Source organism: Miscanthus floridulus, chromosome 13 (genome assembly GCF_019320115.1).
Source record: "Miscanthus floridulus cultivar M001 chromosome 13, ASM1932011v1, whole genome shotgun sequence".
Taxonomy (NCBI): domain Eukaryota; kingdom Viridiplantae; phylum Streptophyta; class Magnoliopsida; order Poales; family Poaceae; genus Miscanthus; species Miscanthus floridulus.
Genome location: NC_089592.1, coordinates 432,556 through 447,910, shown reverse-complemented (window position 1 = coordinate 447,910; position 15,355 = coordinate 432,556). Strand labels below are relative to the sequence as shown.

At 44.8% G+C, this 15,355-nt stretch overlaps 1 protein-coding gene across 1 annotated transcript; it reads left to right on the top strand.

Moving 5' to 3' along the window:
• Positions 1–3,553: 3,553 nt before the first annotated feature.
• Positions 3,554–10,767, top strand: LOC136501286 (uncharacterized). Its single transcript, XM_066496789.1, has 14 exons — positions 3,554–4,007; positions 4,384–4,529; positions 4,856–4,959; positions 5,104–5,170; positions 5,386–5,478; positions 5,547–5,711; positions 5,797–5,937; positions 6,027–6,104; positions 9,029–9,141; positions 9,229–9,289; positions 9,582–9,749; positions 9,836–9,937; positions 10,196–10,285; positions 10,378–10,767. The coding sequence occupies exons 1-14, from the start codon at positions 3,740–3,742 to the stop codon at positions 10,438–10,440; spliced, it is 1,659 nt and encodes a 552-aa protein (XP_066352886.1). The 5' UTR covers positions 3,554–3,739; the 3' UTR covers positions 10,441–10,767.
• Positions 10,768–15,355: the final 4,588 nt, after the last annotated feature.

Here is a 15,355-nt window from a genome sequence, read left to right as displayed (position 1 = left end):
TGGGAGAAATGGAGATGAATCTAATTCGCACGTGGTGCCTGTAAGTCTTTGTCCTCCTGATATGATATGAATGTAAATTTTGAATTTTGTTTTAACTAACCCACGCCGTGATTTGTAGAATACAAGTGCACATTGTCAAATAAATGCCAAGTGTGAAAGTCGGGTATGTAGACTCTCAAGCTATAGCCCAAATAAATTTCAATTACCCTAAATGGTGGACATTTGATGCCAAAGAGCTAGCTGCTGCAAAGACTCTTCGAGAGAAAGAGTACATCCGTACGACGAAACTAAGGGAATAGTCCCTTAAGGTTGCGGCATATATTGCCCTGGCTTTCAAAAATCTCCAACAACACTCTACTATATGGTTACCATATAACTTCGAGTAAGCTCAACTCTATACTTAAAGCTTTGTTCGATATATTTTATTCGATGCAAAAGAGCTTATCTAGTTCTATGATTAAATCCATGCAGCAACCACTGGATTTGTATAGCCGTCGATGTCGGGAGGAGCATGGCATGGGTCTTTGATTCATTAGATAAGGACACGGTGACATACAAAGACTTTATATCGATTCTCAAGACGTATACATATCAACAATCTTCATTAGCTTATATGTTTGTATACATACTTGTAACGTTCACTTTTGGATACTAACACGTTGTATTTGCTAAAATAATTCGAACATGGCATTTATGTTCTATGTCACTAATCATCATGGAAGGCATGATCCAGCAAAGAAGGAAAAGCTGGCTATAAAAACACTATGTGCGGTAAGTGTAACTTACTTCTTCAGTACTCCATTACATGGCTGTTAAAAGCATTACTTAATATTTTTATATGCAAAACACAAAGTGCCTCAAGCAGAAGCCTGGAAGTGTACATTGTTGATACTATATATGTTCTATAATAAGTAACACCGGTGCCTACAGGAGACACCCCTTAAGGGTAAGTTTGAACCTCTTCACCCGTAGTATAAAAACTTTATAAATGGTATGAAATACTAAACCGAAACTTGTTCTCTTGTAGTGGAGAGAAGAGAAAGGAATGAAAAGAGACCCATACAAGGATGACCAACTCTTAGAGCTCGTCGGCGACCTTTGCAACTTCATATTGGACCAGATTGTACACGTCAGAGGCGCCTACCATGACCGAGAGTCTGAGTTAGGTACAAATCCTCAGTACAACACCTTCGTGAGACTGAAAGGCTAGCTCTAGGACGTTGATAACAATGTGTATGGAATTTATATATTTAATAATGGATTGTATATATTCTTGTGAATTGGACTTATAATTGTAGTTTATAGAATACTCTTGTGCTTGTAGTCGCGGTCGCGGGGCGTTCGGCAACGCGAACGCGGTTTGGAATGCTGGTCGCGGGGCGTTCGGCAACGCGAACGCGGTTCGGAACGCTGGTCGCGGGGCGTTCGGCAATGCGAACGCGGTTCGGAATATTGGTCGCGGGGCGTTCGGCAACGCAAACGCGGTTCGGAACGTTGGTCATGGGACGTTCGGCAACGCGATTTTGAATTGTAAATTTGAAAAAAAAAATTGCAGAAAAATGTACTGTAGGGGCGGTTCTAAATTGAACCGCCCCTACAAATACCTATTTGTAGAAGCGGCTGGTACTACAGCCGCCCATACAAATCGATTTGTACGGGCGGCTGGTAATACAAGCCACCCCTACAAATCGATTTATAGGGGTGGCTGGAAACACCGGCCGCCCCTACAAATTGATTTGTAGGGGCGGTCCGAGAACCGATCCTACAAATATATAATTTGTAAAGATTCTTGTATAGGGGCGACTGAGTAAACAGTCTCTTCGAAGGTTATCGGTTGCCCCTAGAAATGCGTGATCAATCGAGCGCGTCGAGGCTGTGCCGTGTCCGTCGGTCTGCAATCCAATCCAATGTCTTCGCCGTACCGCGAGCCAGAGGAAAAATTTGACTGGTCGTAGCGAGGCCCAGGTAGTCCAGGGATGGGGCAGTCGCAGGTGTGGTCGGGCCACCGCTAGTCCGGTTGGGCAGGGCGGGGGAGACCGTGGACGGTCGACGAGTCTGGTGAGGGAGGGCGCTAATTTCTTCTGAGAAATCTCTGAATGTACGTAGCAACCACAAGTCAGATGATGAGTTACCCAAGGATCTTAAGCCTTACAATGATAACAACGAAGCCACCGTTTGCCTAAATAATGGCCGTCAGCTCGTTTAAACACAATTTTAATTCTAATATTAAAAAAAAACAATTTTAACTCTAATACTGTAATACTTGATATAGGTGACCTACTTTTTGCCATTTGGGTGTTTACTGTTTAAGTCAACACTAAATAATGCAGATGTCCTCGCTAAAATGTTTGTATTTAGGTATTACTGTACTTCAAACGGGACTGCTAGCGCCCGGACGTCCGGACGCAGCTCCCACGCCTGACGCACGCAACTCCCTCGCCCCGCGCCCATCCCGCCTCGAAGGCGGCGTCTGTTCGGACGGAGCTCCCGCGCCTGTGCCTGCTCCCGACGAACACACCTCCCTTACCCCTGCGCCCATCCAGGCCACTCCCCATCCCGCCCGATCCGCCGCGGCATCCCGTCCCCGCCGCTCCCGTGTCTGCGGCCCCCATCTTCACCACACAAGGGAGTCGCAACTGCTGGACCACCGAGGACTTGGCTTCCTCCACACCTACATCCAAATCTACCTCTGCAACACTCAGATGAAACCATTGCAACATACGCCTGAAATGGAGAAAACATTTGAAATTTGCAACACAGTCGCTTGCACACATATGCAACATCAAGATAAACCACTTGCAACATACGTCTCAAACAGATGAAACGTTTTGAACAAACTCTTGAAATATACGGGTATAGCCATTGCAACCTGTGCAACATCCGAATCTACCTTCGCAACATCTATATGAAATACTTACAACATACATCTGAAAACACCTAGAACATATGTTTGAAACACGTGTTTTCATCGCAACATATATGGCGTGGGTGGCGCGGCGAACTGACGTGGTGGAGGTGGCCGCGGCGGCAGATGGCGACACCCAACGCGGTGGGAGCGTGTGGGCAACTTGTCTTGGGCCCACTCGTCAAGGACGCTTGAAGTCAGTCACGTTGTAAGGCACACTGTAGGAGGAAAGCCAACAAAGATTTGAAAAGTTTAAGTTGGTTAGCTAGAGATTTGAGAATATGGCCCCGTTCGGTTTGCTGAAACTTGGTTGAAATTGACTGAAAAACACTGTTCTGGCTGAAATGTTGTGAGAGAAAAACATGACCCCAGCTAAAAAAAAAAGAAGCCGAACAAGCCAGATTTTAGATAAACCGAACGAAGCCTATATGCGAAGGAAACCGGACAGTTTTGCGCACATGGTCAGTCACACGGAAGGGCTGGAAAAGCAGTTGATAACCCTCCCTGTTGCACATGCACAGTAAATAAAGATTTCAAATTTTATTCTAGAAAAAGATTTGAATTTTTCACAAGTTGATGAATGAGACCTAATGATGAGATTAAAAAATATGCAAAGGAAAGCCCAACAGTTTTGGTAATTGGTAGAGTAATGAATCAAAATTAATCGTATCGGGCGGGGTCTGCAGGCTGAGGCAGCAGCAGGGCGGCAGCGGCGGCGACATCTGCATCTGCATCTCTTCCAATCCCACCTCGTCTCCCTCCCGCATCTGCCCTGCTGCCTTAAATCCCGCCGCCAGCCATCCAAGGGAGCGCGGGAGGCGGGAGCCGGGAGCCATGTCTCCCTCCGGCGAGCTGCTGGCCTCCATCTCCTCCGCCCTCGCCGTCGCCTTCGTCCTCCTCGCCTGCGTCGAGCTCGGCGACGCCGCCGCTGCCGTCGGCGTCTACCGCCTCATCCAGTACGACCTCGCCGGCGCCCCGCTCGGCTCCCGCGCCGCGGTCATCAACCACCACGCCGCCGCGCTCCCGCTCCCCGCCGGTGCGGACCTCTCCCGCTCCGCCCTAGTCGCGCCGCTCCTCGACCTCCCGCTCTCCTTCCTCAGAGGTCAGCTCACTTCACTCTCCCTCCCCCCTACTACTACGTCTTCTTAATTATCAAATTATGGACTAGTAGTAGCTTATTATACTAGCAGGTAGATCTCTTCCCGCCTCCACTCCACACACACTTTTCCTGTCTGTCGGATGGGTTTTGCTGTTACAAGCTCCTCTTTGGATTCACAATTGTCTGTACTAGCTTTTGCTCACTAGTTATCACTATATGCATGTCGCTTACGTTTCCAAATCTGGTGTGCCCATTTCACATTATAACATCATGATCATTAAATATGAACTGTCAATGATATTTCTACTGCTGCCAAATCTTAAAGCACTAGTACCGCCACCTACCTCTGTTGCTGAAAACTCTTACGATGCCTTCTCAGAGTACCTGGTGGAGAAAAAACATCTGGGGGGATTGCTCATTCTGCTCCCGACAAACCGCAGTGATAAGGAAAGTGCGGGTGACAAGGGGAAGGTCAAAGGTGTACTGACTGAGCTGGAGAAGTTGCTTGTGCATGAACAAGTTCCAGTAAGCCATAGTTTTCTCTTTGATCTAAGCAAATAGCTCAGTTTGACTCTGTATCTATCACGCTAGTCATTCTGGACATCCTTCACTTTTTTGTAAAGCCTCAGCAGATATGTTACATAGCTCCACTGGTATAAACATATAGCACAACAAATAAATTGATTCCACAAAGCTAAGATGCATCCAACTTCATTATTAGTCTGTATGAAAAATGGCTTCATCGATTAACAGTCTAAGAATTGATTGCATTCAAGATCCTGAGATAATCCACATTTACTTTACTGTCTCATATGACATTTTGGCTAAACTGTGTTCATTGCTTCATGCAGTATCCAGTGTACTTTGCTTTGCACGACGACAATTTTGATAACCTGCTGGCAGATATCCATAAAATTGCCTCTTCAGGTCAACCAGCCTCTGCAACAACGGGAGGGTAGTACTCATGAGAAATTGTGCATGTTTTAAACTGGCCGCCTTTTTGCACTTTGAACTTTAACCCAACTATGATGTATGGAAATTTTTTGAAACTGTCAGTCTCATTGTATTTTCTTCTGATATTTTTTGTTTCAACTTGTAGTTACAAACTTGTCGTGTCCTCAGCAGAGCCTAGAAAAGTGTCATCTCCGACCATTTCTAATATCCAGGTAGCCTTTATTCTAAAATCAATTTACTGTCAGTTAAAATGTGCTTTATTTCCTTAAGTTAACTTTTTGGGGTTTTCCCATTCAGAAGCAGCTAAATAAGTGTAGAGGCCTATAAGTGACTGTTCCAAACTTATGTTTGTGTTATCAAACAAAACTATTTCCTTTGTTCCTTTTGGAAATCTGAATACACTGAAACTGAATCTTTTGAGTTGCAGGGATGGTTACCTGGATTGAAAAGAGAGGGTGATAGTGAACAGCTTCCGACTATTGCCATAGTTGCAAACTATGACACCTTCGGTGCTGCACCTGTATGTTTGTCCAAAAAGTGTTCCCATAATGTTCTTCTAGATGTCTCCGATAACACGGATTTTCTCAGGCACTTTCTGTGGGAAGCGACAGCAATGGAAGTGGAGTTGTGGCTCTTCTAGAGATCGCAAGACTATTTTCACGTCTGTATTCAAATCCTAAGACAAGGGGCAAGTACAATATTCTCTTTGGGTTAACATCTGGCGGACCCTACAATTACAATGGAACTAGCAAGGTAAGTGCCCATTTGTTTGATTTAGCCACTAGGTCCTTTATGTCATCTGTGTAAGCAACTTACAGCTGTTTTTTTAATGATGCAGTGGCTTAGGAGTTTTGATCAGCGTGTACGCGAGAGCATTGACTACGCAATTTGCTTGAACAGTGTTGGTTCCTGGAGTAATGACCTCTGGATGCATGTATCAAAGCCACCAGAAAATCCCTATATCAAGCAAATCTTTGAAGTATGTTAATCATTTGAAGCTTGATGGTCCATAACCTTAGCTATTGCAAGGATAGTCATATTGATATCTGTGAATTTATTTGCTTTCAGGAATTTTCGGATGTTTCTAAAGAAATGGGTGTTTCCGTTGGAATCAAGCACAAGAAGATTAATGTCTCAAATCCTAGAGTATGTACTTCTTGATGTTTCAAGGAACATTTGAACAAAAAAAAAAACATATACAATAGGCATTAGATGACAACACCCTTTTTGAATACATATACAATAGTCATCTGTGTAGAACTAGTGACTAAACCTATACATCAAGTATGTGGAATAAAACATATGTTTCTTATGTTCCTCTTATCCACCTGTCCATTGACGGTAGAATTTTAGTAAACTTCATGGAGGTTTTGGGTATGGTAGTAGGAATCAGGAGGGGGAGGAAGTTCTAGACTTCGCAGTAGCTTTTGACCTGATGATAGCTAACACTTTCTTTAGAAAGAGAGAATCTCATCTAGTGACCTTCAGTAGCGGACAACACTCTAGCCAGATTGACTTTGTCCTCACAAGAAGAAAGGACAAACGAGCATGCTTGGGTTGCAAGGTGATACCAGGGGAGTGTGTTGTTTCTCAACATAAGCTTTTGGTGGCAGACTTTTGTTTTTAGGTGCGTGCCCGTAAGGATAAACAAGCTAAGATTGAAAGAACAAAATGGTGGAAACTGAAAGGGAAGACGTCAGAGGTATTCAGGTAAAGTGTTATCAAAGAGGGCTCTTGGAAGGAAGAAGAAGACATAAACAATATGTGGGAGAAGATGGCAACCAACATTCGGAAGGTGGCCTCAGAGGTGTGTGGAGTAACCAAAGGAAGCGGAGGCGAGGCTAAAGATACTTGGTGGTGGAATGAGGAAGTCCAAAGGGCTATTAAGGAGAAGAAAGAGTGTTATAGACGCTTATACCATGACAGGAGTGTGGACAACATAGAGAAGTACAAGGTGGCAAAGAAGACTGCAAAGCGAGCTGTAAGTGTGGCAAAGGGTAGAGCGTACGAGGATCTTTACCAACGTTTGAGTACGAAGGAAGGAGAGAAGGGCATTTATAGGATGGCTAGAGTTCGTGAGAGAAAGACAAGGGACTTCAACCAAGTTAAGTGCATTAAGGATGAAAGGGAGCATCTCTTGGTGAAGGAGGATGAGATCTGACATCGATGGCAAGAGTATTTTGACAAATTGTTCAATGGTGAGAATACGGATACAACCTTTCAGTTGGATGACTCTTTTGATGACACCAATAGGCGTTTTGTGCGGAGAATCCAAGAATCTGAGATCAGAGAGGCGTTTAAAAGGATGAAAGGAGGTAAGGCGATGGGATCGGATGGTATCCCAATCGAGGTGTGGAGATGTCTCGGGGACATAGCTATAGTATGGCTAACCAAGCTGTTCAACCATATTTTTCGATCGAACAAGATGCCTGATGAGTGGAGGAGAAGTATATTGGTACCGATCTACAAGAATAAAGGGGATATTCAAAGTTGTACTAATTACCGGGGAATTAAGTTGATGAGTCATACTATGAAGCTATGGGAGAGTTATCGAGCATCGCTTGAGAGCAATAACGCGGGTCTCTACGAACCAATTTGGTTTCATGCTCGGAAGGTCAACCATGGAAGCCATTTTCTTAATAAGACAAGTTATGGAGCGGTATAGGGAGAAGAAGAAGGACATACACATGGTTTTTATTTACTTGGAGAAGGCTTATGATAAAATACCAAGGAATGTTATGTGGTGGGCTTTGGACAAACATAAAGTCCCAACGAAGTACGTCGGGCTCATTAAGGACATGTACAACAATATTGTGACTAGAGTTCGAACAAGTGATGGAGACACGGATGACTTCCCGATTAGGATAGGATTACATCAAGGGTCAGCTTTGAGCCCTTATTTGTTTGCCTTTGTAATGGATGAGGTCACAAGGGACATACAAGGGGACATCCCTTGGTGTATGCTTTTCGCGGACGATGTAGTGCTAGTTGATGAAAGCCGAACAGGAGTGAATCAGAAACTGGAGTTATGGCGGGTGACTTTGGAGTCCAAAGGTTTTAGACTCAATAGAACTAAAACTGAGTATATGAGATGTGACTTCGGCACTACTATTCGGGAGGAGAAAGATATTAGTTTGGAAGGTCAAGTAGTGCCTAGGAAGGATACCTTTCGATATTTAGGATCAATGCTACAGAGAGACGGGGATATTGATAAAGATGTTAGCCATAGAATCAAAGCAGGGTGGATGAAGTGGCGGCAAGCATCTGGTATCCTATGTGACAAAAGGGTACCACAGAAGCTAAAAGGCAAGTTTTATAGGACGACGATTAGACCTGCTATGTTGTATGGTGCAGAATGTTGGCCTACGAAAAGACGACATGTTCAACAGATAAGTGTCGCGGAAATGCGTATGTTGCGTTGGATTTGCGGTCATACAAGAAGGGATCGAGTTCGGAACGATGATATACGTGATAGACTAGGGGTAGCACCAATTGAAGAGAAGCTTGTCCAACACCGGTTGAGATGGTTTGGACATGTCCAACGGAGACCTCCAGAGGCACCGGTGCGTAGTGAAATCCTAGGCCAGGATAGTAACGTGAAGAGAGGCAGAGGAAGACCGAAGTTGACTTGGGTAGAGGCAATAAAAGGAGACTTGAAAGGATATAATATACCCAAAGACTTAGCCTTAGATAGGAGTGCTTGGAAGACAGCTATTCACGTGCCTGAACCTTGATTGCTTCTGCTGGGTTTCAACTCTAGCCTACCCCAACTTGTTTGGGACTTAAAGGCTTTGTTGTTGTTGTTGTTGTTGTTGTGTTGTTGTTTGCATTTTGATGGACATCACTATCTACACCACTGTTATTGTATCTTGCATCACACTGCCATCTTCACTACATAGTGCATCTGTATACTAATCAGGTTTGTATGTCGTTTACCTTAGTGCTTGTTTAATGTTTACTCAATGTGAATTGGAATCATGATGTGCCTAATTGGGGTTCTTAAATTCTCCTATTGCACTTTATTGTCTATGTGTCTGTCTCAACGTGTGTCATGTTTTGCAAACTTGTAGGTAGCATGGGAACACGAACAGTTCTCAAGGTTTAGAGTGACTGCACTTACTCTTTCAGAAATGTCTACCCCTCCTGAATTTTTGGAAAGCACTGGTGGTCTTCATGACACTAGGTGAGTCACTTCCAATGCATCCTGAGTCTTTTGGGTGCAAGCACTCCAATCTATTATACTTATATGTTTCTTTCCCCTTTTTGGCAGAGAATCTACAGATGTTGAGTCAGTAATCCGAACTGTCAGATTAGTTTCTGAGAGTCTTGCGGTAAGCTAAATCATTTGCTTCTCAGTTAGTGCTTGGACAATTGTTTGTTATTGATTTTTTGGTGTACATGTTCATGCGGGTGGGTTTTATGTTGTGGGTTAAGGGGCTCAGAAGCTGGTGCAATTTGGAGTGTAGCATCCAGTTTCATTTCATTTATATTAAAATGGCTTACAGTGCACAATTTGTTGTTTGATTGTGATGAGAGGTCATTGGAGGCTTGAATCATCATACTGCTACTATCAAAATGATGATTGAAATTAAAATCTACTGGCTGCCTCTTGCTCTTTTACAGAGACACATCTATGGATTGAAAGGAAGGAACATCGACGTTTTTGCAGACAATAGCAGCTTAGCCATTAATCCTCACTATATCTGGTCCTGGTTGGATCTGTTGTCACATACACCACGAGTTGCACCTTTTCTACAGAAAAATGATCCCTTCATAGCAGCGCTCAAAAAGGTTCGTATGATTGCTTTCAATGATTTCATCTCTCTCACCTGGTTCCTGTTTTTCTGGCAAGAGATGACATTGGTATTCTGGTGCAGGAACTGTCCGAACACACTACTGATGTGCATGTCCAAAGTGATGCGCTTGATGGCATGTTCACTTTCTATGATGCAACGAAAGCAACTCTAAATGTGTACCAGGTATGTTTAAGTAACCACAAACCTATGTGCATTTTGTTCATGTTTTGGCGTCGTCGTTCAATTTCAGAATAGAATGATCTAAAAGCTTTGTAATGCTCTTATATACTGTCCTGATAAATTATGTGACGAATTAATTAATCACTATGAAAGGGTTTTCAGATTTGATCATATGAAGTTAATTGCCACTTTTCAGTTGTGCTTTTGAGACATTACCAGATTGAATCTATCTCACATGGTCATTATTCCCTAACTACCCAGGTTGCAAGTGTTACCTTTGATCTGCTGTTCCTTCTGGTGCTCGGTTCCTATCTGATCGTTCTCTTCTGTTTCCTAGTAATTACTACACGGGTATGGATCATTTCTTTGCTTGGTTTACTTTGGATAGAACGTGAACATCTGCTTTGCCGCAACTGAGAAGTACATGTGACTTGCTTGAACAGGGTGTTGATGATCTCATTAACATATTCCGGCGGCCTCCATCACGCAAACTCAAGGGAGCATAGGCTAGGTTGTGTTTTGTGTATTAGCGCCAAGAGACGCATGCCTAGTTAGAAGAGAGAGATACGAGGATGACAGGCAAGCTAGCTTCCCACAGCACATAGACATGTACTTTCAAAATTTTACTGTTCCCCTGCACTCCGGCCAATGTGAGTGGCTTCTCAAGTTCCACAGCACAGAAAGCAATTTCTTCTCGTTTTTGTGTGAGGAATTTCGAATGTAAAATTGAGCTGTATTGGTTACAATTTTGGCTTAATTATTCGGGTGGACGGTGGTGTCTGAGAGACAAAAAAAAGGCGGTATTTTGGATGCTGTGAAATTCTTGTCCGAAACACTGAAGGCCTGCCGTGCCTGTGTACATGAAGTGCTGCTCTACTGTAGTTTTGATTTGCATTGTCTGGACCAGGCAGCTTTCTTTGGTGTTGGATTTCCAGCGCCTGGTGCTGAGCTGCAGCTTTTAAACTTTTGGTTGAATAGCTCTTTGTGGATCTCGGATATTGGCTTTTGGAATGAATCTTTAGCCTTTAGGCTGTCTCCAACAGGAGACACATTGTCGAACCTAAATCTAAAATGGGTCTCTAATACAATATCTATAGCCTCCAACTGAGTACCTATATGAAAGATCTATTTTAGGTGTTAGGAGAGGCATAACTTAAATCTGAGTATCCTCTTTCCTGAAGACTTATTTGTAGAAATGGTTGTCTTTTGGGTCTTGTTGTTGGAGAAAATCAAAAATAGGTATCGAACCCTTTGTCTGTAGCGATATCTAAAGGACGAATGGATCTTATATTTTGGGTCGCTGTTGTTGGAGACATTCTTATAGCATCTTCAATAGTTGCAAAGAAAATAATAGGTAAACCAATAAGTTTTTGAAGTCGCTAAAAAAAGTAGGGAGCATATTTGTTGGCTGTGTTTAATAATTTTCAATATCTTAGCTCCTAAAAGCTAGAAGACAAATTTGCATTAGCAATTCGTGTTCTCTCTCTCTTATATGTTAGCACTGGGAACACTGTATTTTTCCTTATTCTTTCCCGTGTCATCCACACCCCTAGATCGGCCGCTTGGATGCGTGTGCATATATCTTCGCATGATTTGATCTATTTTCTCAAGTGCGAGTTGAAATAAGGTGTTTGTTGGACAGAGGTTTTTTCCCTAGTCTTGCCAAAAAAAATCAAGATTGAGAGTGGGTTCTGGAAACATTTGGAGATGCTTTTATCACACTAGAAGCCAGAAAAAATTGCTCTTAACATATGCTTTTGAGCTTATGTTTCATTTCCCTTGTAGGCTAGTTTTCCAGATTTCTAAAAGGCCAAGTCCAGCAATCAAACACACCTGTAGCCCATTGGGAATCTTTCATCCGCCACCGCAGCAGGACCGGGTGCTGGGAGCGCCAACTCCTCCCGCCACCGCCATTTGTCTCTGACCCCAACGTGGTGAACCCCAGCATCACCTCACACGCGCCGGTCCATATATGCCCATGGTGGCTCTAGCTCCCCGGCCGACATCTGGATATCTGGGGATGGCGGCGCCGGCACCTACTGCTTGGACACGGCCAAACACACCTGGACCAAATAAGTCGGCAACTGGACGCTACCCTTCTCGATGGAAAGGCCGAGTATGTTCCCGAGCTCAAGCTGTGGTTTGGTATCGGAATGGGAACTGGGTGCTTCTGACCTGCTGCCATGGTCGACATGGACTCCCAGCCACAGCTGGTGGGCACATGGAAGGAGCTCGCGGAGGAACAGACTCAGAGGTGGCTGGAGCTTGCGGAGGAACAGACTCTGGCAGGTTCTGCGTCGCAAGGTTCTTCCACCATGCTACCATGCATCCCCTCGGCTACTTCTTTCATTCTCCACCTGATGAACTATTTGAGGAGGAATATTTTACTGTCTTGACTGGTGTGGATGTGGTGCCGCGCCTGCACCTCCTTGACCACCACACCGATAGTAATGTTACCTACAACAATGGCAATGGCTTCAAAGTGCAACTGGAAATGATCAAGCACAATTCAAGACGCCACATGTCTTATGGAAGCGACGGTACCATTGATCTTGTGTTCTGAATAACTTTGGTTCCAGACCACGGCCCTGTATTTTCTTATCCATCATTATCATTACTCTACTTCTTCTGGATGAACCCGGTATCGATCTTAATTGTCCTAGTTTAAGTACTTAGTGTCATCAAAGTCCAGTGTCATTTGTTCAGTTCTACTATATATATATTATGATGAATATGAACGGTGGTTTAATTTTGTCTCTTCTTGGAATGTACAGTATGGTACATTCGTAGTTATCTTAATTTAGCTCTATCATTAATAAACAATGTTGTGATATTGAGGTCTCATGTGTATCTTAGCATAGTATTGTGGGCTGCTTACCTATGGAAGCACTTTTTGGTATAATATGTCAAAATAAGCACGCATCAAACTTTACAATGAAACTGAGGGTTAGGTTAACTGATTGTATTATATTCTTCCGAAAATGAAAGGATTGATTAGGTCACCAGATGCTCTTGCTCTTCACAGAGAAAGTAACTATTGGCCGGAAGGCACAAAGGAGACACGCACAGTATAATGGCTGGCCGGGAACAATCAAAATCACCTACTAGTTCTACCAGGAAAATTAAAGTGAATTGGGAAAGCGCAGAGGAAATTAAAGTAAGAGCTATGGAGCTTGCAGAATACTGAATCCAATCCAAGTATATCTGAACCCTAATGCTCCAGCGCGGCGTCCAGCCCGCATCCATCCGAATGGACGCTTCTAGCTGGGCCTGTGGACCGGCCCATAGTCCTCCTCTCACGGCATATACACGGTTTCTAAAAAAAAGAGAGCGACACTTTTCCCACCTAGCACCGACGCCACGGGCGCCTACACCGCATCACCCACGCTTCGCTCGCTTTCTCCGCCACTGGGGCTGCTCGTCATGGGCAGCAAACCTGCCGATCGACCGACGCTACTGCCCGACCGCTGCTCGCCCATGGAGAGGGAGACTGCTGTAGCCTCCACCACGGGGTCCGGGCGCCTGGTCACGGCCATCGCCTCCGACGCATCGCAACCCAGCATCCACCTTCCGCTCACGGCCATCGCCGGTAGCACCCCAGGAGAGGGGGCCGTCGCTGGCCGGGCCCAGACCAAGCGCAGGCGCAGCTGGTCGCTGCCAGGCCGCACCACCATCGTCGGATGCTGGCTGTCCAGACCGTCTGTTCCCCGCTCTACTCTGCGTCGCATGGAAGAAGGGTGAAAAACGCATGTTGCAAGCTCACATTTCAAATGTTTCGGATGTTTTAGAGGTATCTTCAAAATGTTTCATACGTATGTTGCAAAAGTAGATCGGGATGTTGCAATGGTTATACACGTATGTTGCAAGAGTCTGTCTCTAATGTTTCATCTGTTTTTTCAGACGTATGTTGCAAGTGTGTTTATTTGGATGTTGCATATGTTTTCACACATATGTTGAAAGTGTTTTATCTAGATGTTGCGTATGTTTGTAATGGTTTTTAAGTATTTTGCAAGTGTTTCAGACGCATGTTTCAAGTGTTTCATCTGTCTTTTTTGTATGTTGCAATTGTTACATCTGAATGTTTCAAAAGTAGATCGGATATTGCACATGGGATGCGCGTGGAAAGCGGGAGGGGCGCAAGCGGTCCCCACATTGGGCTGCGCGGGCGACGTTCGGCGGCACGGACCTTGTGTGGCCGATCGAAAACGGACTGCAGCCACATGCGTCCGAGCGCTGGCGGTGTCGATATCCTAAAGCAATCCAACCTAGCAAAAGAGGGAGCACATAATTCCAAGAGTTTGGTTTTAACGACTAGATAGACTGAAGCTCAAGCATGAAGATGCAAAGAGTCTGAAGATGATGGCTTCCCAATCGAGAGGAATACGAAGGCTTGATCATTTCTTCTATGAATGAAAAATAGAGGTTTATGAGTTGGTGCTTTTATTTGTACAACCTAATTAAGAAACCACCTATGATATTCTAATATATTTCCAAAACTATCTTTCTTTAACTGATACTTTTGCTAATATAAATCAATTGTGGACGTCGGATGGGTTTGGGCCATCGGTTTTGCATTGACCCAAATTAAGCAATTTTCGGATTGGGTGTGGGCCGATTTTTTAGCTTCTGGGCTGGCCTCATGACCTGAAAAAGCAAAGGAAGCAACCAGAAAAGTGCATGACTGCTGTGGGGGGTCGGCCTGGGGGCTGTAGGCGGGCTCGGGTAAATCAAAGGGTTTTCTGATGAGTTCGGGGTGTGTGTAATTCCAAAGGAAAATCGCGCCGCCACGCAGCTCCGATCCGGCCGTCGATGCAAGTTACACCCCGCCGCCCTTCGCCTCAGGTCAGGTGAGCCGCCACTCAGCTTCGCCCGCCCGGCATCTTCTTTTCTTTGTAACGATGGATGTCTTTGATTTTCAGCTGACGATCGATCGGATATTACTTCGAATCGACGACGATGAGCGGCCTCTCGCGTCGGTTTCTGAATGTGATCGTGGAGAACCGCAGCGCCGGAGTGCAAACGCTGCGCTGCGTCGACCTGGCGCGCCACAAGCTCTTCAACACAAAACCACCCTCACCAACCACTGGTGGGCTGAAGAAGAAGAAGAAGCAGGCGTTCAAGACGGAGAAGATGTTGCCCCTTCCTACTCCTCGGCCTAGCTCAAGCTTCAACATGCGACAATCTGGATCCCATCTCCCTCTACATTCCGGACCCGGATTGCACTGCGAAGCAAGCAACCCTCATCTGCTGCAGCTGGATGATGACATCGTCGCTGCTGCTGCTACTGGTGGTGGTGGTGGAACCTTTTTTATCATGGACAGGATTATTGCCAGCAAACCAGGCAGACTGGAGGAGGAGGAGGAGGAAGCTGCTGCCTCTTGTCGTCACTTATTCGAGGCCTTTGTCTATCGCAATCCCAAC

Coding starts and splice junctions, on each gene's coding strand:
- LOC136501286 (XM_066496789.1), top strand. CDS start 3,740: ATGTCTCCCTCCGGCGAGCTGCTGGCCTCCATCTCCTCCGCCCTCGCC. Junction 5,171..5,385: donor CGACCATTTCTAATATCCAG/GTAGCCTTTATT, acceptor TTTGAGTTGCAG/GGATGGTTACCTGGATTGAA. Junction 5,712..5,796: donor ATTACAATGGAACTAGCAAG/GTAAGTGCCCAT, acceptor TTAATGATGCAG/TGGCTTAGGAGTTTTGATCA.